Raw genomic sequence first — 26721 nt, 5'->3', positions numbered from 1 at the left:
TTTTTCACGGATCAGAGGGGGTGTGGTTTTGCATGCTGCCTGCATCCCGCAGATGGGGTTTCACTTGTTTCTATGGCCCGGTTGCTAGCATGCCGCAGACGGGTGCTGATCCACGGACCGGGGGTTGGGGGACCTCTGGTTCAGAGGACATTTTTGATATGAATCACTTTTTTAACCAATTCAATTGCACTCAGCTTAACTGGGATCTCTGAATCTAATGCCTTCCCCAATCATAGATTCCCACCTCTGACAGCAATAATAAACAATTATTATAGCTATGAATAATATTTACTTTTTCTCTTTTATAACTGAGGCATCTTGTAATTGCCTTAGCATTAGACAAAGAAGCCCATGAAAATTTCCCTCATCTTAAAAATGTGGGATTCTAGAAGCATATTGCACACATTTCCAACTCAGTGTCATCTTAGTCCTCATTGTACGTGTCCTTCTCTTCTTTCCACTTCATGCATTAAGATTTTCCATTACTGTCTTAACAAATCTTTCACAGAATGTAGCATGTAGTAAATGCCAGGGGACTCGTTTGGTTGCTCCATGCTGACCTCATGTTTATGAGATCACCTGGTCAACTAAAGTATTTATTTGGATATAGATGGAAGATCTAGGCCTGACATCTTTGTTTAATCATATTAATCACTCAAGTTTGAAAATTGCTTTATATTATGCTTCTCTGATAAATGGGAAAGAGAGTCGGTTTATAATTCACATTGACAAAGTCTCTCCCTTTGGGGAATAGGAGTATCAGCCTTCTAGCGTTCATGGTTATCATTTATTTACCGCATCATAGAGTTACTCAAAGGCAATTTGAGCAAACCCATTGTTTGGCTGTGCAGATACAGTAGGTACAGAATCAAAGAGAGAAAAACTACATCTGCAATGGCAGATCGTTCATTCATCCTTCATGTAACCAAGGCTTGAAATTCTAATTGTCAATTTTTCTAATAATAAACATGACAGTACATAGAAATGATTTCTTCACTGAAAAACTAAGATATTTATGCTCCCTGGTCTGGTCTGAAAAAGCAGAGAGCCAAAATATGTACATAACAACTAGAAATGTACACACTGTACAATGGAAAGAACTCTGTCACAAATAGGCATTATTTCTCCTTTGATGCTATAGTTACTCTTCCACAACTCAATATACTCACAACATCTGTGGTGAAGTGCATATTTGAGTATAGTCTAGGAATGAACACTTCATTGTAATGGTTTTTCCAGGCAGCCATATTATTGCACAATAAATAAAATGACATAAAATATGCAGCTGCCTTGAAATCCAAGTATTTTCCCCAAGCTAGCACTTTCATTCCAGAGATATGGCAATGTTTTCATTCTTTGCACCGTCCCCAGAACACTCATGATTAGGAAATGCAATACCGGTCAAAGAATAAATTCAAAGCCCTATAATTTGTTTTACGTCAGTTACTTATCTTAACATATTCTGCATTTTCTGACCTCGCACATATTAATTAAGAAACCTATGCATTTTGGAAAGGTAATCAAAAGGTTCAAGAAATAAAACACTCTATATTGTTTGTCTGCAAAATGGAAGTGGCATAGCTTTCCTGCACTTTCACTTTGTAAGTGACTGGCCTATAAACAAGATTGTAGCAGGTTTTCTTTGGTATAGCTCTATTTAATTAATCTTCAAGCCATTACCCATTGATTTAAAATGTCACTTATAAAATCTTCATTTTGCACATTATCAGTTGTTTTGCAAATAGCTATCCATGAACAGAGGCATAATGATCTCCCTTTTCCCATTCTTGCAGCTTACTAACCTCATAGTCAATTTTGGCTTTTTAATTACTTACACTCATATTAGCATTTAAAATTAAATGGCAGATTAAAAAAAAATGTGCACAGACATAAAAAGTTAAAATTCCTATTACAGAGCTGCCTGATGGAGGAAATAAAATCTATTTTTGTTTGAAGGGCATCATGGAATTTTGTCTAAAATCGAAATATAAACAGAGAAATAAACATTTTAAAATAAATATCAGTGAATTGTTTCAAAGCTATTTTTCAATAGGTGGTGGGTTGGTCCTTGCCAGCAACAATTTTTCAAACTTTTTAGTGAACTTTTGTATCACAATAATACCAATTTTACTTCCAAATGAGGGTCTTAAACACCATGAACAGTGTGTTAGCTTAGTGGTGAACACTCTCGTCTTCTACTCTCAACCTTCCAATCAGAAGGTTGAAAGTTCAATCCTAGGTAGCGGCAGATGTTTCTCTCTGAGGGCACAAAGAAAAATATTTGCTGCAAATTCCATGTGGCTTCAGGAAGAGCATCTGATCAGGAAAATGCTCAGCCTCATCCAGTCGCCCCAACTCTACTCTGAACTAAGGGATTACAGGGCGGTAAAAAGGAGGAGGGCCTTAAAGCAATAATTTCTAAATTGAAATTTGCATCTCAATTCTAGACTTTATGCGTTTGAGATCAGTTTTTCTGTACATGTATCTAAAACCATTACATCTGAACTCAAATCAGAATTTAAGGAGCTTTCCCTACTTGCACCTGATCAGGTGTGGCAGAAGTAGTTTCACTAGGAAGGTCAGCATTTCTCAACCTCAGAGAGATGTGTGGACTTCTACTTCCAGAATTCTCCAGCAAAGCATAAATTTGCTAAGGTTGAGAAACACTGGTTCAGTGTTTCTTTTTTGATTCTTTACTCTTCCTTTCTTGGTGGTTTCTTCGGTTTTAAAGTAATTATTTGCTGAAGATTTTAGTTTGTGAAAAAAAATGTAATTTTTTAAGGATCAGAAGGTTACTACAAACAGTTTTCTTAGATCAAGATTCTAATCTAGCAAACCATTGTGTGTGTGTTTCAAAAAATTGGGGCTATGGTAAAAAGTGGTCTGAATCCACACAATAAAATTTGTGCTAGAAAGAATTAGCCTATGGTGATACTGTAGTGTAACCAGTCACCCTCATCCTGATGTTATGGTAATAGAGACACCCTCATCCTGATGTTATGGTAATAGAGACACCATATCCCACTGTGAGAGGGATCTTGGAGTTCTAGTGGACAACCATTTAAATATGAGCCAGCAGTGTGCAGCAGCTGCCAAAAAAGCCAACACAGTTCTAGGCTGCATCAACAGAGGGATAGAATCAAGATCACGTGAAGTGTTAATACCACTTTATAATGCCTTGGTAAGGCCACACTTGGAATACTGCATTCAGTTCTGGTCGCCACGATGTAAAAAAGATGTAGAGACTCTAGAAAGAGTGCAGAGAAGAGCAACAAAGATGATTAGGGGACTGGAGACTAAAACATATGAAGAACGGTTGCAGGAACTAGGTATGTCTAGCTTAAGAGAAAGAAGGACTAGGGGAGACATGATAGCAGTGTTCCAATATCTCAGGGGTTGCCACAAAGAAGAGGGAGTCAAGCTATTCTCCAAGGCACCTGTGGACAGAACAAGAAGCAATGGGTGGAAACTAATCAAGGAGAGAAGCAACTTAGAACTGAGGAGAAACTTCCTGACAGTTAGAACAATTAATCAGTGGAACAGTTTGCCTCCAGAAGTTGTGAATGCCCCAACACTGGAAGTCTTTAAGAAGATGTTGGATAGCCATTTGTCTGGAACGGTATAGGGTTTCCTGCCTAGGCAGGGTGTTGGACTAGAAGACCTCCAAGGTCCCTTCCAACTCTACTATTGTATTATTGTATTACTGTATATTTAGACCTGTGTGTATGAAACAGAATGATTTTGAAATAAATGGTTGTCCTTACAGAAGATATATGAATGGAATAAGTGGATGCAATTTGGGCAGGGGGGTTGCACACACAGAGAATAGGGAACAAGAGAGAGAATGTTGTACTCAAATGTTTTGTGTTTTGGGCTCAGACACAGCTGCTGCTCACATTCCATTTTTTCCCTTCCAGCTTGAGAAGGCTCACTTTCTATAGAGATAGTTCTTGTGTAATGACTGTTCAAAATGGTGACATTTACAAAATTGGCATTATATAGCCCGTAAAGCAGGGGTGTCAAATTCAATTTCATTGAGGGCCACATCAGGGTTTGATCTAAGGGGGCCAGGGTGGGCATGGCCAGCTCAACGTCATTCATGTCAGGAGTGCCTGTGGCGACCAGAGCATTCTGCCAGCGAAAATGGTCTCCTGAGCTCCGTTTTCAGCTTTGACGGCTTCCTGAAACCCTCTGCCAGAGAAAACGGAGCTTGGGAGGAATGCCCACAACCCTTCCGAACTCCATTTTCACTGGCAGAGGCACCACAGGCTGATCCTTTGCTGTTTCCAGGGCGGCCCCTGCGGGCCAGATATAAGCACCCTGCAGGCTGGATCCAACCGTTGGGCCTTGACTTTGACACCCCTGCCATAAAGCAACCATACCACCAAAAATGGTTCTGCCAATCCTCCCTGGTCAAATGATCTAATGACAGATGGGTCAGCTTCATGACCGGTCACATTGTTCTGTGATCAAATGGCCACAATTCAAAATATTTTTTGCTTGTTTTTGGCAAAAGACACCCATTCAAATGAATGGGTTTGCTTTGCGATCACTGGGTTTACCATGATACAGGCCAGAAAATTACTTAGGTCATGTGGGTGCCCTGACTTATGACCGCAATGAGTTCCAACTGAAATTCCAGCATTCAATTACAGTCATAATTCAAGGACTACCTTTAAAAGGTGTGCTGTTTCACTTCTCCACACTTAATGTAGCAACCAGTTCATGAATGGGCAATCCTCCCCAATTAGTCATTTTACAAAAAAATAATAACATTTTATCATGTCTGAGAAAGGTACTTTATAACACAATTGATTTAAGTACCATGAATGAATCTCCAGCCAAAGGATGCAGATACCTGCCTGGTCTTGCTTATTGTGAAGGCAAGTTTGTGTGTACACACAACTCTGGGCAGCTCACAAAATAGAAAAAAAGCAGGAATCCCCAATCAGAATAAAAACTCAATAAAATCTCAGTAAGAATCCATGGCATTTTCAAAACATTTGCACTTTAAACACTTGGAAAAACTTAACAAACAGTAATAAAACTCCAAATACCAACATTATAGTAAAGGTAAGTCCATACTTCATCAAAAGCATCATAAAATGAATATACCTTTATTATTATTATCCAGATTTTTCCGATGAGGGAGGACCATGAATTTAAGCCACAATCAGTCATCTTTGTCAGCTTTCGTAATTAATTATACAAGTAACATAGTATATGGCCTAATTCACTTAAGCTTATATCTACAATATGAGCAATATTGTTCATAATATCTGCGAGAGAGCTAAAACATTTAAAATGTTACAATGATTGAAATACACTGGCTATAAACAAAGATTGAAGTTGCCTCTCCAAAAACAAATCTCAATTCAGTAGTTGTTTTATTTCAAAAACTGAGCTATACAAGCATCCCCCGCCCCCCAACAGTTCCACCCATCTCAGTAGTGACTTCTTCCTCATTCTTTAGTTACCTCCAGCTATCTGTCTTGTTTGTACTTTTGGAGAGTTCCTCAAAAGTGTCTTGTTTAAACATAGGAAGCCACATCAAAGACAGTTTTTGTAATCTTCAGTGCCAGATTTCAGAATCTCATTGTTATGGTTCCCTGACTGTGACTAGGGACGCATGCTTTCTTTCAGTCATATAATAATAATGCTATCATCCTAGAAATTTGACATTAAGGATTAAAAATGGCTCCTTTCTCCCTGCTTATTATTCAAAAGACCCTGAAAAGTAATCTATTTTATGAAGCTATGTTTTGCAATCTGCATAAATATGCCATCATTCTCTGATCTTCCTCTGGCTTAATTGAAAGCACATAATATCATAGAATATGGAAAATGCAAACTGTAAGCTTACATAGTAAAACAGTGTATAAGCAAACAGTTTTTCTAGCAATTGGGTATAAAATGATGTCATTGCCCTTTCCCAAAAACCCTGAACACAAAAGTCTGTTAGGGTACAGGACTTCAGAGCACAGAAAGAAAACTACTTAATTTGCACTCAAATTTAATTTGAAGCAGGTCAATTAAGTCTGTTTGTGAAAGAAGAGCCTTTTGATAATAATTTCAATTTTATAATGACTTTGAGTAATGAATCTACTAATGATGCAAATTTATTTTGTTTCCTTTTAAGCAAATATAAATTCTTGATCATTTAAGATCTTTCAGCCCCTTGGAGTAAAATTATACATTGTAAACAAGGGGACTCCCTCTTCATTAAAAAAACAAAGCAAATGACTTCAGAATGAGAGAATATGAATATGCTGACATGGAACTTCAATGGCTATACAGCATTAAGCCTTGCTGAAAAACTACAAAAACTGTGATCATAGCAGCATGGGACCAAATTTGCATCAGAAAGCCTTCTGAAGCACTTGGGGGCATGGTGCCATATTGCTAAACTTGCATTTGGACTGTTTCCTCTCTGTTGTGGGTATGCATGTGTTTGGGAGGTGGAGACCAAAGTGACTATTAACAAATCATCAAAACAACAGGATATTAGAAGAAGACACTAGGGGGAAAAAAAAGAAGATTGATTGTGAACGCTGTACCTAGCTAAGACAGTAATAAAATCCTGCAAATTTGCACAGGTAAAAGGGCAAGGTAAGAAATCCCTCTCACAGAAAATACATGCCACGGGCTGCAAAAAAGCTCAGCAGAAGCTCCCAACTTAATCATAATGCTAGTAAAAGGGATACATTTCAAAGATAACAACACCTTTTCTTCATTTGTGAGGATGCCAAGGAGATACGGAAGGCACATTCCAAGGTGCGTGGAAAGCTTGCTATGTATGTGAAGCATTCTGCTCATAAAAAAGATGTATAGAATGCGTCTTTGACTCTTCACAGACACATCCACTGATATATTTCCAAACTGTTCCAAGGTCTTCATTGTGCCCACATAATATCACTTGCAGTTGTGGAACTGCAGGAGTACCTCATTGAAAGCATTGACAAAAATACTCAAATCAAATTCTTCGAAATATAATATAGCTTCCATGTCAATTTCATATAATATGGTTGTTGCATTTAAAAATACTCAAACATGCATTAACCTTTTTCCCCCTATGGCGTGAGTATTACCTCTCAACAGGAGCATGCTGGTGGGATGGCTTGTTTATCCTTGCATATAATCCTTCTAAGTGGTCCCTGTCCAGAGGTGCTGTAGGGTTATTGCACCCACCATAAGCTTCAGAAACAGGTGGAGAAGAAAGCTGGTAGGAGTTGATAACTGGATATACTTCTCGGAAGTGATTCACTCGTGCATAATTTGGGTCTGTCTCGTCATCATCAAGATCAGGAGAGGCTCCCATAGGAACTGTGGAATACTCAGCAAGTCCCCTGATCTGCTTCTGGCGGAGTTCCTGATGCTTTGCACCAATCCTGGGAGACACAACAACAACTAACGTCAGTACATACGGCTGACACAAAACAGGAAGCCTATTCAACTGAACTTTGATTACATCAATTTAATGGCAAGCCAATTTGACTTTTAAACTCACATATCAGAATATACATGTATTCCTCGTTTAGTGATCACAATGGGTACTGGCAACATGGTTGTTAAATATATACTAAAATATATTTCCTTGTTTGCCTCTGAACTAGCCAATATTATCAATGCCACTTTTATCATATTTTCCTCCCAATTTAATAAATCACCTACATTACGTTCATTTGTGAGAAGCATAGCAATGTGACACGCAAGTGTAAATAGCAATTAGTGGAGTAAAAAGTCAAAGACCCAAAGCCATTTATTAACACTTTCAACATTTTGTCCTAACTCGTAACTTGGGGATATCATATCTTGTTACGTGGAGATCAGAGAGAGAATATACAGTGAGGAAATGAGCAGAAGCCAGTAGAGATGAATTGTGTAGACATAAGTGAATTAAATACTATTACTGACAGTATTCCATTATGATAAATCTTTAAGAGGTATTACAAATGCTTCTACTAATCAGTGCTATTGTGTAATCTGTTGGGAATAGGAGAGGTAAGAAGACACCCAGGTATAATTTCAAAGATAGTCAAATTCAGATGAATCATCATTTGCTTTATGATTGAAAACTTTAAACAAGGCACTGTTAATAATAAGAAACTGAAATGTTCAGCTGCCATGCTATGTAATTAAAGCAGCAGAAAAGATCAGAGCAGCAAGATGAGCCCGGTGTATAGAGAGCAAAGAATGAAAAGCAAAAGAAGGATTAAAGCACAGGAAAGCTGCCAATTAAAAAGTCAGGATTTATTCAGAATTATTAAATTCTGTAGCTCACAAAAGTATTCCTGGAAACAAACACCTATAAAAACGGGTAAAAGAATAACAAATGTGAAGCCATCCCTTTTGTACCAGGAAAAAATTAAGAACCGTGGAGCAGGATGTGGATGAAAAACAAGAACAAAAAGGAATTTGGGAGAGGACAGGGGAAATAACTAGATCACAAAAGATGCTCAAGCAAACGAGCTGTCATGAGGAGGAATTAAGGCAGGGGTGTCCAAACTTGAGAACTTTAAGACTTGTGGACTTCAATTCCCAGAATTCTCCAGCCAGCCATGCTGGCTGGGGAATTCTGGGAGTTGAAGTCCACAAGTCTTAAAGTTCCCAAGTTTGGACACCCCTGAATTAAGGTCAGATAATCAAGTTTACAGAAATGCTTGCATACTTTTTATGAAGGGGTATTTTATTAAAAGCAGACTGAAATCAAAAGTCTTCTTCAGCCCTTGCAAGCTTTAGTGTATTTAAAAACATATTTACAAACACAACCTATATATCATAGTATGGTATTCACAGTGTGAGTACAGGAAGCCTTTAGTGACTGCAGTAGATTATGACATGGTGAAAAACTGGCAATCAATTTCAATTATGAAAATGGCCACATTACCTTTTGAAAACAAGACATACACAAAATTAAATCTTTCTCATAAGGCAGAAGACCTAGGAAAGGGAAGGCAGGTTATGAGTTTTGGAATAGGCACTAATCTGTTCAGGGGTGAGATTCAAATTTTTTTTACTACCTATTCTGTGGGCGTGGCCTATTTTGTCATGTGACTGGAGGGGCATGGCCAACTTGATGTCATTCACCAGGAGATGTCATGGATTGGGTAAAATGTGGTGAAGCTCACTTAACAACGCTCTTGCTTAGCAACCAAATTTTTGGGCTCAATTGTAGTCATAAGTAAATGACTATCTCTGCCTTCCTCTGCATGGCAGCCTTGTCCTAGTAAACTCCTTCCCCTTTCTGGCAATTTTCCTCTCTGTTAGAGGCATCAAAATAATCCAGACAATGTAAGGTTTCCTGCTGTAGCAGGGGATTGGACTAGATGACCTCTGAGTAGCCTTCTAGCCCTATATTGCTGTGCTGTTTTTCTTTCTTTCTTTCTTTCTTTCTTTCTTTCTTTCTTTCTTTCTTTCTTTCTTTCTTTCTTTCTTTCTTTCTTTCTTTCTTTCTTTCTCCTTTCCCTCTGTGGGAAGCAACCAAGCCCCCCCCCCAATAAAATATTAGAAAGGTTTAGGTTTAGGTTTATTTGGATTAAAATAAACCTAAACCTAAATTAAAATTAAAAACACACATCACAAAAGTTAAAAAAAGATTAAATTTCCAAAAAGACCAAACCGATTTTTTTAAAAAAGAAACAATACATTTAAAATAAATTAAAATTAACATTAACATTAACATGCCAGGCCGGCTTGCTGGAAAAGCCAACTTTTTAGGGTGCATCGGAAGGACCGGAGGTCAGGGATTATGCGGAGCTCCGGGGGCAGCTCCGGGGGCAGCTCATTCCAGAGGGAAGGCGCTCCCACAGAGAAAGGCTCATTCCACATTCCTGCTAGATAAAGTTACTGAGATAATGAGCCTCTAGAAAGTTTGGCTCCATTCACAAGCAGGGAATCATCCTTTTAGAAACACAAATCTCATATTGCACAACCCCAAAACTTCAAAAACATAGAACCATATAAGAATCCTACCTTTTATTCTGTTTGTTGTTTAGCTGACCCAGAAACAAACTGCTGAATGTCATTTTGCAAACCTCCTTCTGAGCAGCTTTTCAATTTAAAGCAGGTTTCAATTTAAAGTTTGCAGCATTAAGACTTGTGGACTTCAACTCCCAGAATTCCACAGCCAGGCATGCTCAGTTCTGATTTAAAGCGACAACATTTGTTTTTCTCCTTTGCTGAATCTCCCGGCTGCAAAGTGAGTTCTTTCTCTTTCTTCCTCCCTTCCCTTCTCCCTTCCCTTCCCTCCCTCCCTCTCTCTTTTTAAAGCTTTTTTCCCTTGCCTGAACTGGCAGGGAAAAAAAAACTTTTTTTAAAAAAGCTTTTGACAAAGTTCGGGGCCGTGGCCTGGCCACCATTACTACTGGTCTTATCTGATATGCCAGAGTTTTACTACCTCTTCTGGCGTACTGTACCGGGAGGAACCCACCTCTGAATCTGTTCCTAGCTTGATATTAGTGAAATCTGTAGAAGTCAGGGAAAGTTAAGTTAGGAGAACACAGAGCCTTTGGCCAACTAAAGTAGTTGTTTGGATAGTATATCTGCATATGGGTTATATATGAATTCTTAATGTATCTTCAACATAATAATTTTTATAGCATGCTGTTAGCCCCAAAGAAACAAGAACAACACATGGAATGTAGTTCTGGGTGGTTCTTTATTATTGTTCGCCTATAGATAGAAATCTTGCCAGACTAAAGTAACTATTTGTATAACTTTTAGATATACCCCGTGAATTACTGGGAAGGGGTGGTGGTGGTTTCCCGCCTTTGCCCTCTTCCTGCCTAGGAAGGATTCCAGGGTCTGCTGTCCCTTTGCTCTCTGGGAATGAGCCCCTCCCTGCATGACTCGACTACATTCCAGCAGATATACAATACTTATTTTCCACCATAATTTGCAAATAAATTCTTTCCAAATCAGCCAATGTGATTGTTTGGTTTTTTGTTTACATTTTGTATCTCATAGTTGAGGTCTACCTATGATGCCAATTACAGGCCTGTCTCATCTTTTTAAGTGGGAGAACTTGCACAATTGGTGGCTGACTAAATACTTTTTTGCCCCACTGCATTGTAAACACTAATATGCTCTACACTGGATCACATATAGTCTCCTCTGATCTATAGGTCTATAAGTCTAGCTTTGTCAATCACAGGGGTGGACAATGCCTTCTCCCTACCCAAATGTTGGTAGCCCATGTGTTAAAAAGTCACACAAACTCCTTTTTTCAAAAACTGTGTAATCGGCTTTGAGATTTAGGGAGAAGAGTTGTAACCAAGAGAATGGTCAAACAAGAGAAGTCTGAATCCAAAGCAGGAAATGTAATTTGACCCTCTCTATTTCTCACCTCAGATTTGACCCTCTCTATTTCTCTTGAATGTAAAAGTAAGAGGGAAGAGGAGAATTTAGAATTGCAAGATTCTGCTACTTACAGTAAAAGTAGCATTCATAACTTTGATCTTCAGGCAAGTTTCTAAGCATGTGACCCTGTGCCACATCAAACTCCTGTCCAAAATCAGAACAAACCAGGAATCAGCTGCCAAAAATGGGCAAATCAGAAACTTGCCTGGACCAGGAGTCAAACAGAACCCAGCACAAAGAACCAATCAGGAATCAACACTCAAAAAAAGACCAATCTGAAGCTGGCATGAACAAAGGATCAATTAGGATCAACCACATTTCCTGGCAAAACATCAGAACAGAATAACAGAGTTGGAAGAGACCTTATAGGTCATCTAGTCCACCCCCCCAAGCAGGACCCTACACCATTTTTGACAGATGGCAGTCCAGTCTCTTCTTGAAAACTTCCAGTGATGAAGCATCCACAACTTCTGAAGGAAAGCTGGTTCTATTTGTTGATTGTTCTCATTATCAGGAAAATTCTCCTTATTTCTAGGTTTAATTTCTCCATCTATTATTCCTTGCCTGGCCTTCAGGTGCCTTGGAAATTAGGTTGACCCCTTCCTCTCTGGGGCAGCCCCTCAAATATTGAAACACTGCTATCATATCTCCCATGGTCCTTCTCTTCACTAGACTAGCCCCGCCCAGTTCCTGTAACAGTTCTTCATATGATTTAGGCTCCAGTTCACTTTGTTGCTCTTTTCTGCACCCTTTCTAGAGTCTCAATATCTTTTTTATAGTGTGGTGACCAAAACCGGATGTAGTATTCTAAGTGAGGTCTTACTAAGGCTTTATAGAATGGTATTAGTACTTCACATAATTTTGATTGAATCCCTCTGTTGATGCAATTTAGGATTGCAGTGGCTTTTTTGGCTGCTGTCGCACACTGTTGGCTCATATTTAACTGGTTGTCCACTACTACTCCAAGATCCCTCTCAGTTACTGCTATTAAGCCTGGCTTTTCCCAATCTATATGTGTACTTTTGTTTTTTCTTGCCTAAATGTAAGACTTTATTATCAGAAAATCTGTTCTCTAAACCATGGCCACTAAACCTGAAGCCCAATCCTGCCCAAAAGATACCCATGGTAAAAGTCTATATCAGTTATAAAAGAGAAGAATACTCTCTTACAGTCAATCTTTAATTATAAATAAGCCACATGTTTATTATTGTCATTGAGACACAAGAGCATATTCCAAGATAGAAAAGGAGCTATCCTTCAAATGGAAGGAATCCCTGGAAAGTAGCAAGAATTGAAAGCAAACAGCGATAGACTCAAGTAAAGGGTTTGATGTTACAACAGATAACTATAAAGAAGCAGCATTTCCTTTTATTTCTATACTGCAACAATCTCAACTCATAATTAGGGAACTGTTGAGAAAAAGGCTTAATTCTCTAAAGAACCCTTAAAGAAAGATGAAAGAAAGATCACACAGCAAAGAGGAAAGAGGAATTCCTGCTAGCCTGTTCAGTGTTCAGCTGGAATAAGCACATGGATAAATATATGGAAAGTTAAAACCTAGAATTTGCCAGCAGCAAGAACAAAAACCTTGTTGGAGCAGTCTTGCACTAACACCTGAAATGGACTTCAATGGACAAATCAATGCACCAATAAAAAAAAGGAAGAGGGACAATTGAAGAGAGTGTTGAAAACTAACTGGACTGTTTACACTCTCATTCCTTCTCTCTCACCCACATAGAGTATGGAATAGTATCTCATATACTATTCCATGGGAGAGTTGCGTTTATAAAGATTAAAGCTCTTTAAAAACTGTATAAGTCTGTTTATTAACCACTGTTTCAGAATAGTTTAATTTTTCTCACACTAGACAGGAGTGTCAAACTCAAGGTCCAGGATCCCCGCGTGGGGTGCTTAGATCTGTCCTGTGGGGCTGTCCTGGAAACAGCGAAGGACAAGCCTGCAGTGCCTTTGCCAATGAAAACGGAGCTGCGTGGTGGCAGAGGGTTGCAGGAGGCCATCGCAGCCGAAAACGGAGCTTGGGAGTCCTTTTTTGCTTGGGCCTTCACAGACACCCCTGACATGAGTGACAAGCTGGCCATGGCCACCATGCCCCCCCCCAAAGTCAAACAAAACCCTGATGCTTCTCCAAATGAAATTGAGTTTGAAATCCCTGCACTCAAGTTTTACAAGGAAATGGTTGTAAAGATATCTAGTTGCCCAAGGCCCAAGGCGAGCTCTTTATTCAATTTCTACAAACACTATTACTACCAGTGGTATTATTACACTTTAGCAAGTGGAAATTTCTCCATTAATTTTATGCTAGTGTGAAAGTAATGAATAGGTAGAAATGAATACAAAAATATGGATAGTAATACTGCAGGTGGCCAACACAGTTCTATAAGGAAAGCCTTGAGGAGGCTTCTTAATAACACTATGATTAGTTTCATTTTCTTCTAAAACTTCAGAAATACTTAAACCTAGAACTAAGGAGAACCCCATCAGCACAAAGATTTAATTAATCTCACTTATAATTTCCCTTCAAGTTTGATAGTCAGTTCTGGTACTCGGTATAAAACAAAAGTAAGAATTGGGACACCACAATTTTCTCTTATATTTAGAGTGGGAAAAATTTAAAGTCTTTATTTTTTTCTTTTATATAAATGCAACCTACAATTGCTTCCTCAATACTATGTTATGTTGTACTTGGTTAGCCAATACTAGGTAATGTGAATTTCTCCATGATTAACTCTTAAACAGAGCTATTATAATTTTCTTGTTTCTCACCTCTCCATGGAAAAAATCTTTATATGTTTATCAATAGTCTGTTTTTTATTTAGTTCACATTTTCATTTGTAGTTAACAATATCTGAACTACTTTATGCACGCTTTGTCTGTTTTACTGTATTATTTGCTGGTTTAAGGATCACTTTCCTAATTTTATTTTACAAAATATTGTTGATATTTATCAACATAGAAGCTTGGCAGTCTTTAAAACAAGGTGGCCTAGGTGTTCAGGTTAATTCTTTTAAAATCATGCCACTGTGGGGTAATGTGGGCACTTATTTATTTATATATTTGCAACTCTTGTGGCTAATATACGAAGAAGTTGTTACAGGTAATCCTCATTTAACAACCACAACTGGGACGGGCAACTCTATTGTTAACCATGCCAGGCTTATGATGATACTTTTTCTATATTAAATGAATATTAATTTAATAAATCACCCATGGTCATTAAGTGAGACATGTCAATAAATTTTGCTCAATTGAAAAAAAAATGGGATGCTGTGACAGTTGTAAGTGTGAGGACCAGTTGTAATCTGAGGACTTCCTGCATTTGAACTGGAAGTCAAAAGCGGCAAGTAAATGTATCATAAAAGGAAAATGTTGCTTCTTTCTAAGAAGCACGTTAAGAGTTGTGAAATTCTTTTGAAATTGTTGCATCCCCTTGCTCTTCAAATTATTAAAACTCTGGCAGATTTTTCCAGGCTGGCATTTATTTATTTACTAATTAGTTACCTGCAGGACCGCATCTCACCTCATACATCTCTACGACCTATCCGCTCTCACAGAGAGGGACTCCTCCAGGTGCCATCCGCCAAGCAGTGCCAGCGGGCGGCGCCTAGGAGTAGAGCCTTCTCTGTGATGGGCCCAACCCTCTGGAATGACCTCCCTCCCGATATTAGAACTACTAATGACCTCCGCTCCTTCTGACAGAAGCTCAAGACTCACCTGTTCCGACTAGCTGGCTTAGCCGATTGATAGTTCCATCTTCCACCTCCTGGGAAACATTTTATTGGGGAATTTTTTAAGGGAATTTTAATTGTATTTGTATTTTAACTAAGAATTGTACAGTATATTTTTTACCTCCTCCGTCTACGTCTATGTCTACGTCTACGTCTACGTTCATGTCTATGTATTTGTATATGGTTTTAACATGACTGTACACCGCCCCGAGTCCTGCCTAGGAAAGGGTGCGGTCTAGAAATTAAATTTTTATTATTTATTATTATTATACTAAAACAAAGCGAATTGCTTCATAAACTGCTCCTTGATGAAGGAACTGCACAGGAATTAAAAGTGTCTGTTCATGTATATACATGTGGAAACAGCTGAAAGCAACTTATGAAGTATCTGGGTGAGTATAGAAAAAGATACAACTGCTTTAATAATTTGATAGAAGCTGCTTTCTATGCTCGGTCACAGCAACTGGATGGGAAGTAGTGAATTGTTCATGCATTGTTTCCCCGTTCAATCTATTTCCCACCTTCTTACCTCTTTTGAACCTCTTAGAGCACAATGAGCACAAAAGCATAGAATAAGAGGTAAAATATTTGAATCTGGCTGCTGCATACAGCATTGGGACATGTTACTCTAATTACAAAAGCCTACTATTTCATGTATAACAAGTAAGGTTTTGAACAGCAATTTCAAAAACAGCGGCAGGCCAGCAATGTGATCACCCCATCCTGCCTGTTCCTTCTCGTGCAAAAAAAACACCGCCCACCCCAACGGCAAAGGCAGCCTGCCTGGTTCCCTTCCTTGCGTTCCTCGCCATTGTGCTCAGGGAAGCGGCTGATGAAAAAAAAACTTCTCACGAGTTCAATGAAACATCTTGAAATCGCGAGATGGTTTTTTTTTTTTTACCAGGGGCTTCCCTGAATACAATGTCGAGGAATGCAACAAAGATAAGATAAGATAAGATAAGTCTGTTATGAAAGTGCTTAAGGGTAACTGGAAGACAAATGTATTGGACCATTAGAAATAAACAGAGGGACAGGTTGAAGAATTGAGAAGGAAACAGACACAGATACCTAGAAAGAGACCCATCAAGATTCTGACATTGACTGGGTAAACCCTGGCAAGAAATGACACTATGCTGGGACCAATAGGGTGTCCTAATTGATAATCATAAGGAAATCATAATCAAAATATAATTCCCCCCATAATAACATGACTCCTAATTGTATGAAAGATCACCATATACTGCATGTACATTTATGTTGAGTATCAGTCCTCATTGGATGAACCCTCTCTGGTTTCAATTTGAATCTGCCTTCTCCATATCATACATACAGAATCCTTACACATATCTATGATGCAACAAGATGAGCTTTGTAGTTGATATCTTTTTTTGGGGGGGGGAGGACTCAGCAAGCAATTCAGGACTAACTACCAACATCACTTAATATCTTAGCTAGCTATTTTCACAATGTGAAGAAACAAAGCATTCAGTTTTCACAATTTATGAAAGACATTTACTAAAATTCATCGGCAGACACTAATGGAAACCTGGAGGGGGAAATGTATGCTGCAAATGGCTGAGAAGTCAGATAGGACAAGATAGAGTGAGATTATGGTTTCCTCAGCAAATTGGTGGAATTATGCTCTTCCAAAAATAATCAGGACAGCAACATTTTAAACTATTATCAAAGGATTAAAGAGTAAAGTAAATTATTAAAAGCATTTTTAATTTTAATTTAAAACTTGCAAGTATTTTACTTTATATGCTGCCTAATTCCTAAATAATTCTGGGTGCTTATTAGAGAGATAGAAAGATAGATATACAACCAGCTGGAACATCAAAAATACCAACATAAAAACAAAACAAAATGGGACTCACAATCAGCCTGTTGTGAGGTCCCGGAAAACAACCAGGTCTTCAGCGATATCCCGAATGATGTAAGGACGGGAGACACTGAAATCTATGAGAAGGGATCATTCCAGAGGACAGGAATTGCAAAAGAGTTAGCATGCTTTCTAAGTCCTGCAAGCCAATGTCCATTATGCTTTGATGGGATCTGTAGCACTGCACCTACTCTGCTGGGTCAAATGGGTCACACCCTTCTACCTGACCCCACCTAAAGTGCATAGTAAAGATGGTTTGTAGTGAATTAACTCTATGTGGCTGGAGAAATTTTGGAAAAAAAGAGACAATCCCCTCCCCGAAATTTAAAATAAAATTGTCTAAATATAATAGTACAAAAGGTTTATTATCAATTAATTTCACGACATAGCTTCCTTCCCTTTTTTCCAAAGCTTTTTTTTGGGGGGGCTTGGAAAAGGATGCCAGCAAATTGAGTGTTTTAAAGCTCTTGAATCTTATCGGATGCCCTATTGTTTTCCAGTCTTTAATTATGATAAATCATCATTTACTTTGAAAAGATGTCCAGTATGACAAGTAAGGGATGAAAAGTCAAACGTTTGCAATGAAACGTTTCAGCTCAAAAGTGGTTGACGTACAAGAAAAAATGTCTTAGATTTGAATATTTGACTAAGCAGTATTTGAAGCTGTGGTAGTTTTGTAAATGATGGAATGTATATATTTAGCTGGAATTGGGAATGTGGATAAGTGGAGGTATTTTGGCCTGTGTGGCAGCAGCCTTATAACAGAGTGAATGAGAATTATTGCAAATCAATTCTATGCGTATAATCTATCCTTTTGGTAACTGTTACTGCTCTCATTTTGGAAACCGGACACCTGACATGTTATGTAGTCAGCATAAAATAAAACTATGACCTTGACTTGACAGCCCTATCTAGCATCCCATGCCCAAACTGCACATATCATAACTATCCTATGATCTAATAAGTATCTAAAAGTAATTAACTGGATTAAAAAATGTCAGTGCCTCAATCAAATATGTATTCTTATCAGAGTTCTGAGACAGGAGTAAATTGGGTCGTTTAAAAACCTGGGACCTCATCCAAGCTGTGATCTGATCAGGGTTCAATGGTTATAATAAATTGGAACTATTAAAACTGGGATGTGATCCAACATTTTATTTTGTCTAAATCATAGTACCGAGTGCTGCTAAGTCAGGAATATTCAGGGAACGGAATTCCTTCAGGGAAGGAATTAACTCTTACCAGATATGAAGCAAAATATGCAGGGGTGCAAGATAGAGAACATTATTCTGACTGTATGATTATGCATTAAATAATGAAAATATTTCACTCTCGTAATAATGTAGGATTATTTGTAGTGATTCAGCCATGCGGTGGTTCTGACTTACCCCAACCATAAATATCTGCAACTTTCTTTTTTTAGATTGTTTTTTAATCTTGCCTTTATTACAATATAATTAATTCAAGGCAGTGAACATACCTAATGCTCCTTCCTTCATCTATTTTCCACATAACTACAACCCTGTGTGAGTTGGGTTGGACTAAGACAGTGTGACTGGCCCAAAGTCACCCAGTGGCTTTCAGGCCTAAGACAGGATTAGAACTCACAATCTCCTGGTTTCTAACCTACTTTAACTACTAAACCAAACTTTCTCTCCTATGGATTATGGTCTTGATTGTCTCAATCCAGAAAATAAAGGGACAGGTCTCCATGAGGTATGTTGCCTCTATTTTTAAATGTAATATTCTTTGAAAATTAAACAAACAAGAATTTGTTTTTTGCTGTATCTTTCATGTGGTTTTGTTAACTGTCAAAGTCCAGGGAAGTACAAGCTACAATAAAAAAAATTGCACACAACAGCAGCGTGAAATACAATAAGAGCAATGAAAAGACCAAATAGACCTGCTAGTTGTAATTTACAAATATAAGAGAAAAACAACAGAGAAGAAAATAAGAGAAAACAAAACAATATCAATAAAATAAAAATAAAATCAGGATAAAAGGACATCATTGTGACATCATTCCAAGTTTATAATATCTTGAGTCTGTTTATGGCAATAGCTGATGATAAAAACTTGGCAACTGTCCGTAAAAGCAGTCTTAAACCAGCTCTCCCTCACTGAATATGTGATCTCCATGAGGGGGTGGTACAAGCAAACCAGGGCCTAAGTTCTCATAAAAAGGACAGTGAAGAAATACCAGTACTAGGAGGTCTTGGGATTTAATCTGACTACAGGGGCAAGTGTATCTCATTAAAAGGGGTTTTATTAAACTTCCCATTCAGTACTGCCCAGGACAGAACATTAAAGCTGACCAAAAAGAAAGATCTACAATGGGTTGAGCAAACTAGATGAACAGATAGTTCGCAGGTTCTACGATTCCACCTGGTCTGCCTTCTCCAAGTGGTGTGCAAACAACCAGATCGAGTCAGCTTCTGCTTCAATTCACAGCCCACTCCACTAGGAGCACCGCAACCAAGTGCCCATAGAGGAAATCTGCATAGCGGCGACCTGGGCATCACCATCTCCATTTGTATGGAATTATAAGCTGGACAAGTTCGCATCAGCAGAGGCAGCGTTTGGGGGAAGAGTCCTGCAGGATATTTATTCCAGTGGAGAGACCCTTGACTCAGTTTAGTTTGGGTATGTCCCATGTTTGACTCCCCAAGCAGTGCACAGAGAAGGAGCGTTGGCTTATCTGAATGGTCTTCTTTGTGCGCTGCGGGAGAGTCCAACCATTAAGTAAAACCACAACTGGCAATGTTATACAAAGGAACCCCCTGAGCATAGCATCCAACCCCCCCCCCCCATGCTGCCTTAGTAGAGGCCATGAATTCAGAAGAATCCTCCAGTCACAGATCTGTATCTTTATGGGCAATGCTCCCCTATCAAGAAATAGCACCAGCATTTTCAGACACCTGTGATAAACAAGCAATACTTCTGTCTTTTAAGATTTCAGCTGAGCAATCCCTCGTCAAAATTAAAGATTTTAAAAGAAATATATTAAGATGCATTTCTTAAAATTATAATTCTTTAAATGTTGGAGACCATGCTTGATTTCAGAGTCAGAGTGTTCAGAACCTGCAGATTTGCTTTGAAGCATTTCTATTTGCTAAATGAAAGATTGCAGTGACCTCCTTGAGGAAAACGCATGTTGAAATCAATCCTTCTCAAGATCCTTATCCTGTTTTAATTATTTTTTTTTAATAAATAAGGTGGTGAACACACAAAATACTCCTTCCTTCTATTTCTCCCATAACAACAATCCTGTGAGATAGGTTGGGTTGAGAGGGAGTGACTGGCCTACAGTCACTCAGCTGGCTTTCATGCCTAAGGTGGGATAAGAACTCAGTCTCCTGGCTTCTTGCCTGGTGCCTTAACCATTAGACAAGACTGGCTCTTTTATGAAGTGGAAAGAGCTCACCATATTAATGGACGTGCTATTGTCTTACAGAAAGTAGACTTAGGTACAGAAAACAAAGAAGCAAAATATAAAGCTAGTCCTTGTTTGAGTAGCTATATATCTCAAGAAATGAATGTTAGTCTTGGGGGTCTAATAAATTATTTCAAGTTTATGGTTTCCTTGAATTCCACAAAGCCTTGCAAAGCTCAAGAGAGATCTTGCATTGTCTTTTCAGCCCTGAGCATTGCTGCATGCTAATACGCTTTAAATCAATATGTATCTGTTTCATATTTGAGAAAATGAACTTTAATATTGCAGCTGTGGATGCTTGGCATAAGCTAAATTCAGTTCCATTTTGAAAAAAAAACCATGGAGGAACTCAAAAATCTAATGTTATCTACTAATGTTTACAATGCTTAATTGTATTCCTCCCCTCCACCCAAAAATGTGATATGGAAATTAATATTAGTGCAAATCACCCTTTGAATTTAGCATGAGACATTTACAAGGAGGGTTCTTTTCTGAAAACCTTTTAGTTCTGGCCATGGAGGCCCGCCTGGATGTCTGTATGGTTGGATGACTTTGTTGGAGAGCCTGTTCCTCTTTAGGAGGTCTCTCTCAAGTGCCAGATGGCCAATTGGAGCCACTGTGGCTCCAGATGGAGAAGGCCCCCTGGCTGAGAGAGACCTCATTCTGGGGAATTCGCCAGGGCTGGATGATGGATAGACTGACAAGATTGGTGAACCAGGCTCATCTGGGCCAGAAGGGAACCTCCAGGAGGACTTCCGCAGTCTCTGTCAGGATCTTCTGAATTACCCTGGGGATGAGAGGCAATGGTGGGAATGCATACAGGAGACTGGGAGGCCAGCAACAATGGAGGGTGTTGACCCCCCTCTGCTTGGGGGTCAGCGGAACCTGGAGAAGAACCTGGGAAGGTGTATGTTCTCCAGGGTGGCAAAGAGGTCGGTTAGCGGATGTCCGAAGCTCTGTGACAGCTGGTAGAAGAGATCTGGGTGCAGGAGCCACTCCAACTGATTGATGGTGGCCCTGCTCAGCCAGTCCCGCCTGAATGTTGTGGACCCTGGAGATGTGTTCCATAAGAAGAGAACATAGATGCTTTTCCACCCACCTTCCCAGAGACTCTGACTCCGCCATCAGGGACCTGGACCATGTGCCCCCCTGTCGGTTAATGTGCACCTTTGTTGCTACATTGTCCATAAGAATCATAACATGGTGGTCTTGTATGTCCATCCGGAAATGAAGGAGGGCAAGTCTCGCTGCCTTCAACTCCAGCCAGTTGATGCTGTGTCTTAGGTCCTCGGCAGACCACCTGCCCTGCGCTATCTGGTTGTGCAGGTGGACTCCCCAGCTGAACAGGCTGGCATTGGTCATGATGGTCAGGTGATCTGGTTGTCTAAAGAGGCTGCCCTTCAACAGAGCCGGAGATTGCCACCATTGCAGGGAGCGCTGGACCTTCTGAGGAACTGGAACCAAGGTTGATGAGTTGCTGGCATTGGCCCTCTGATGAGGTAAATGAGATGCAGTAAACTGGTGGTGGGAACCAGATAACTATTCTCCAGATTGATGGAGAACCCGTGGTCTGGAAGGGTCTTCATGAGGTGAGGGCTGCAACTGGGGCATCTACAAGTGGCAATTTCAAGAGATCCTCCAAGCTCAAATTTATGGTGTACAATCTCTTGTCACTGCCACTAGGTGTGGCTAGAGTGCCTGGCAGTGTCCATTACCTTTGTACCACATCAAGAAATAACTTTGGGACAGGCACGATGTCTTGAGCCTGGACAGGCTCATCAAAAAGACTCTCGCTGGGATCAGAAGGATCAGGAGTGGTCTGATCAGAGGCAGAGAAACCCATGTGGGTGGGGGCCTTTGCCTTGTTCAATATAGTTTTAAATGAAGTATGCTTCAACAGGCCTGCAAAGGCAGGCTTGTCCAGAACTGTCCCCTCATCCCCTGATAACTCTGGTTCTGGCAAAGTCTCCTCATCCAAAACAGAATCCTTGCTGTCCAAGGAGGAATGGGGAGAAGAAGGCCCTTGCCCTTGAGTCACCTCCTGAGAAGGGGGCTGGTTATGAGTGGACCTATGTGGGCGCTTGGCTCGCTGTTGCAGGCCTTCTGAGATGCCCTGGGAGATGGCCTTAGCAATGGAGAGGGCCGGTCCCTGATCCTCTATAGGACGAGCCTTCGCTGCAGGCTGATCTATAGGCTGTTGAGGAGCTAGAGGCCTCACTGGGGTCAGTTTGTCCTCAGTCTCCAATAGGCAATCAAACAGATCAGCATGGTCAGCCATGGATGGTCTAGGAGAGTGGCTAGGGAGGGTAGGGGCGGAGGTGACCCTCACCTGGGAGAACCCGGGTACAACCCCCCCCCCTGTACTGTACTAAACTTACATATATAAGTTGTATATGCAAAATGACTTCTTGGGTGCAATGCTGTACCAATGGAAATGTGTATATATCAATAACGTGTAAGAATTTGCATACACATGATGAAAAGAACCCCCACACTCATGATGAACAAAAGGACAACAAATTTAGCATGGCTAGCTTATTCTGACACATTTATTCCACTGAATTAAAAAGTGGCTACTAATCCCACTGAATGGTGTGAAGACATCGCTTAGTTTGTTAGCCATTCCATGAAAAGATGTTTCCTTCATTATAATAACTCCTTGAACTTAAGGAGTTCAAAACTTTGTGAGTAACAATCTTCTAGAGCCATTTATCATGCAATTCTTTCGGAACTTGAATCCAACTTGAGTCCCAAAACATCTGTGCTTCAGGAAAGAATTTATATGGCTAGAATGAAAGAGCACTTCCTCAAGAGGCACTTTTCTTGAAATTAGGAAACTCACTGCTCTTTGGGTAAGGAGTTTTTCCCCATAACTTCCCAAAAGATTGGAGTGGAGATCAAAGTGCCAAGATAAGGAAAAAATCTTTTTCTACCTCTCCACCATATAAACATAGGAACAGCACCAAACTATCATGCTAGCAGACATGGAACATTCGTAGTAGATGGCTAACAAACTTTTATCAATATCAGTAATTAGGAAAGCAGTTAACATCTATAAAAACCAGATGAATGGCTCAGGCTCATAACATCACTTTTCTGCTACCTCTAGACTCTGCAATTGTTAAGATTTACAATAAATTAATATCTCCACTAATGAGGAATGTACAACTAAGTGTGCACAGCCTACATTCTTGTAAATCATTTCTGAGGCTTGGTCTGTTCAGAAGGTAAGACAAAGTATGCAGCTTGTGAAGTCGTAGTGGCAGCAAGATCTACAGCACAAGATCACTGCATGATGGTGGTTGCCAATATATCCATTAAAATCTCAGGCCTGAATTACTTCATACATTATAGGATTAGTGAATCTTGGGGCAGAGTTATAAAATTCAGTCTTACTATTTGGATAAACCCTCATTATGTTAACAGAATAGCAACAGAAAGCATTAAAGTTTCACTCATCTTCATAACTTAGATAATATCTTAGGTGTGCATTTTTTACACTAGTATGTCATAGGAAAGCTAGCTTTTTATTGTTCATAAAATCAGCTGCAATGTTTTCAAGACCTTGGCAATACATTATTATTTTTTGCCAGTATCACTCATTACACTAAGCTCTTGAGCTACCTCCCACATGGATATTCAGAGTTTGGTAACTAAAGCATCATGTTAGTGCAAATGAATTACCTCAAGCATGCTAAAGACACATGCTCCACAGCATGAATGTCTTTAGAGTCTTGTAGCCATTCTGGAGCAAGCCACCAAGTCATGGGAAACTAGGTGGAGTAGACATAAAGCATGATAAATCTACTGATTTTCAGGAGAATTGCTCCACAGATTGCTAGGTGTGAGGCTTTATTTGTGAAGCTGGGATGTAGGGATAAGAATGGACTCTTGCTGGTGTTCTGGCTTTCCTGCTGCACCCCAACCAACTGCTAGAGCTGCTAAATATGGCCAGGTTGGTAGTGATGTTCTCCAGGCTTATGGTGTTTGGTGTACCCCACATTTATGGTTCTGGGGGACTTCAATCTACCATTCATGATGGCCACCAATGAGTTAACCCAGGCCATCTCTGATGTGACTTACAAGGGAGGCCACACATTAGACAATAGTTTTTAATCACATGACAGTGGAGACATGATCTAAAGTTAGAAAATGTTACCTGAATATTTACATTGGAATTTTTTTTTTAAATTCCCAGAAGGTTATTTAAAAAGCAGTAAAAAAGTATGTGCATGCACATACAGGAACATGAAAACATGTCCACAAATATCTATAGTACTTTAAGAATAAGAAGAATCAATGTGGATGACATTTTGTAGTGATCAACTCATTCCTCCCCCATACAGACTGAGGATGCATTTTAAATGCACAAGTACCATATGAGCAGGCACTCTAATATATCTGTTGTAAACAAGGAAAAGGCAACCTTGTATTCTTCAGATATTTCTACTTTTAGCCAGAAAGGAAAAAAAACCACAAGGTGTTATGAAAGTAATAGTCAAAACACCTGGAGCCAGCAATCATCCTATCCCTCTGATAAACCAGAATTAATTTATGGTGTACATGGCCTAAGTAGGAGGGCTTTAAAAGTCATCTGAATGGGACACTAGACAGACTACTAGTGTGACCTTGACTGATAAAGTCTGCATTTTTGCTGCCTTTCCTGAGGAGTCGTATCGCTCAATAAAATATTAGTAAAAGAATAGAGCTATATTTATATTACCAGCTGCAGCGCGGGTTGTTATGCATTTAGAACTTACTTGTGTGACATGCTTGTTAAAACAAAAGCCTTCTTCTAGGCAATATTGACCAGCACTGTCTTCAGAAAGATGACACATTAATATGTTATATAAAAATGACAGAGAGAATAGGAATAATCTCCTTGTTTATATGGTATAAATTAAGCCCTCCTTTGGGATTTATGTTGTACATTTTTTCTCTAAAGGAGAAATAAATGAAAGAAAACTATCTAGGGAAAAATGGTATTTCTTTTCTTGTTTAATTGTAGGATAAAAATCAAATATGTGAGTTAAAAATATTATATAGGTTCATCAGCTTCTAAGCACACCTGCTGTTCCCCATTTCTGTCTCAAATGATTCCAGGTCAAAAGGTGAATAATTATGAGACAAGATAAACCAGAATTATAAAGGCATGTAACCGAGTGTTTTTAATAGGTTCTTACCAATTAACTGTCACTCCAGGGAATATATTCCATTTTGAAAGAGATTTTACCACTACAAGAAATATTAACAACAATTACTCCACGTCTGTCCAATTGGAACATTAACCTAGAAACAGACGGGATCATTCCCAGAAGTCTGCCAACATTTTAACAAATGGCTGTGGCCCTTTAACAGATGGGATGCATGCTCTGTAGTTTGCCAGGATCCCAACAATGAACATGAGCTTCCATAAAAATGAAAGACATGTACCTTACAATTGCCAGCAATAGAGATTTCAGTGTCATCAATGCAAGCGCTGGCTAAGCATATCGACCGACCACCATTTTGGCTATAAGGTGATGGAGATTCATATGAGAACAATTATTCTATGGTTGGATAAACTTTAAAACTAATTTTATCATTTCTGTAATATTATGTATATTTTTATAAACATTTTATAAATAATAATAAAAACAAAGCGCTGAATTTAGCAAGCGGTGTCAGGCTTTTTTTGGTATTTCCAACTAAACCAAGTCCAAGGCATAAGCTAGGCATGACAGACAAGAGATCACTGGAAATGTGGCCTATATCACATCCAGAGGGACTTCTATATTACTAGCTGGATACCTGTACTTCTCAACCAAACTATGTGGTTGGGCTATGCAGGATAAATTTAGTTCACAATCCATTGGCTCAGTGGTGGTCGGTGATTGAAACACATAAGGGAATATCACTCCCATCACCTTGAGTCTGGAAGCAGTTCCGTAGGTAGAAGGCATAGACATTTTAGTGAGGCATCGACGTTTAGTACTGTAAGAAGCCCCAGACTGCTCCTGAGTGAAGGAGTGGTACATCTGCCAGTTTGGACTGAGATAATGGAATGTGAGGCAACTGGCATTGGAACAGAGTTCTTTTTAGGTGGGGAGGGGGAATAGAACTTAGCATCAGAGTGTGTTACCATATTTTTTGGACTATAAGACGCACCTTTTCCCCTCAAAAAAGAGGCTGAAAATCTGAGTGTGTCTTATACATTGAATACAGCATTTTTTGCCTCCTGAAACCCTGCCCCCTTCACCAAAATGGTCATGCATAGCCTTTAGGAGCCTTGCAAAGTGCTCCTGGGGGCTGGGGAGGGCAGA

At 39.4% G+C, this 26721-nt stretch overlaps 1 protein-coding gene across 4 annotated transcripts in view; it reads right to left on the bottom strand.

The window, feature by feature from the left end:
* Window positions 1-26721, bottom strand: part of PARD3B (par-3 family cell polarity regulator beta) — a 532498-nt gene that overhangs the window by 120772 nt on the left and 385005 nt on the right. For all 4 annotated transcript variants that reach the window (XM_081937858.1, XM_081937859.1, XM_081937860.1 and 1 more), the window contains exon 20: window positions 7089-7388. In XM_081937858.1, the coding sequence (XP_081793984.1) occupies window positions 7089-7388 (300 nt within the window). The remainder of the gene's footprint in view (window positions 1-7088; window positions 7389-26721) is intronic.

The sequence above is a fragment of the Natrix helvetica genome (assembly GCF_964273705.1).
Source record: "Natrix helvetica genome assembly, chromosome: 1".
NCBI lineage: Eukaryota > Metazoa > Chordata > Lepidosauria > Squamata > Natricidae > Natrix > Natrix helvetica.
Note: the sequence above shows the minus strand (reverse complement) of the source record. Positions and strands in the feature narration are given on the sequence as shown.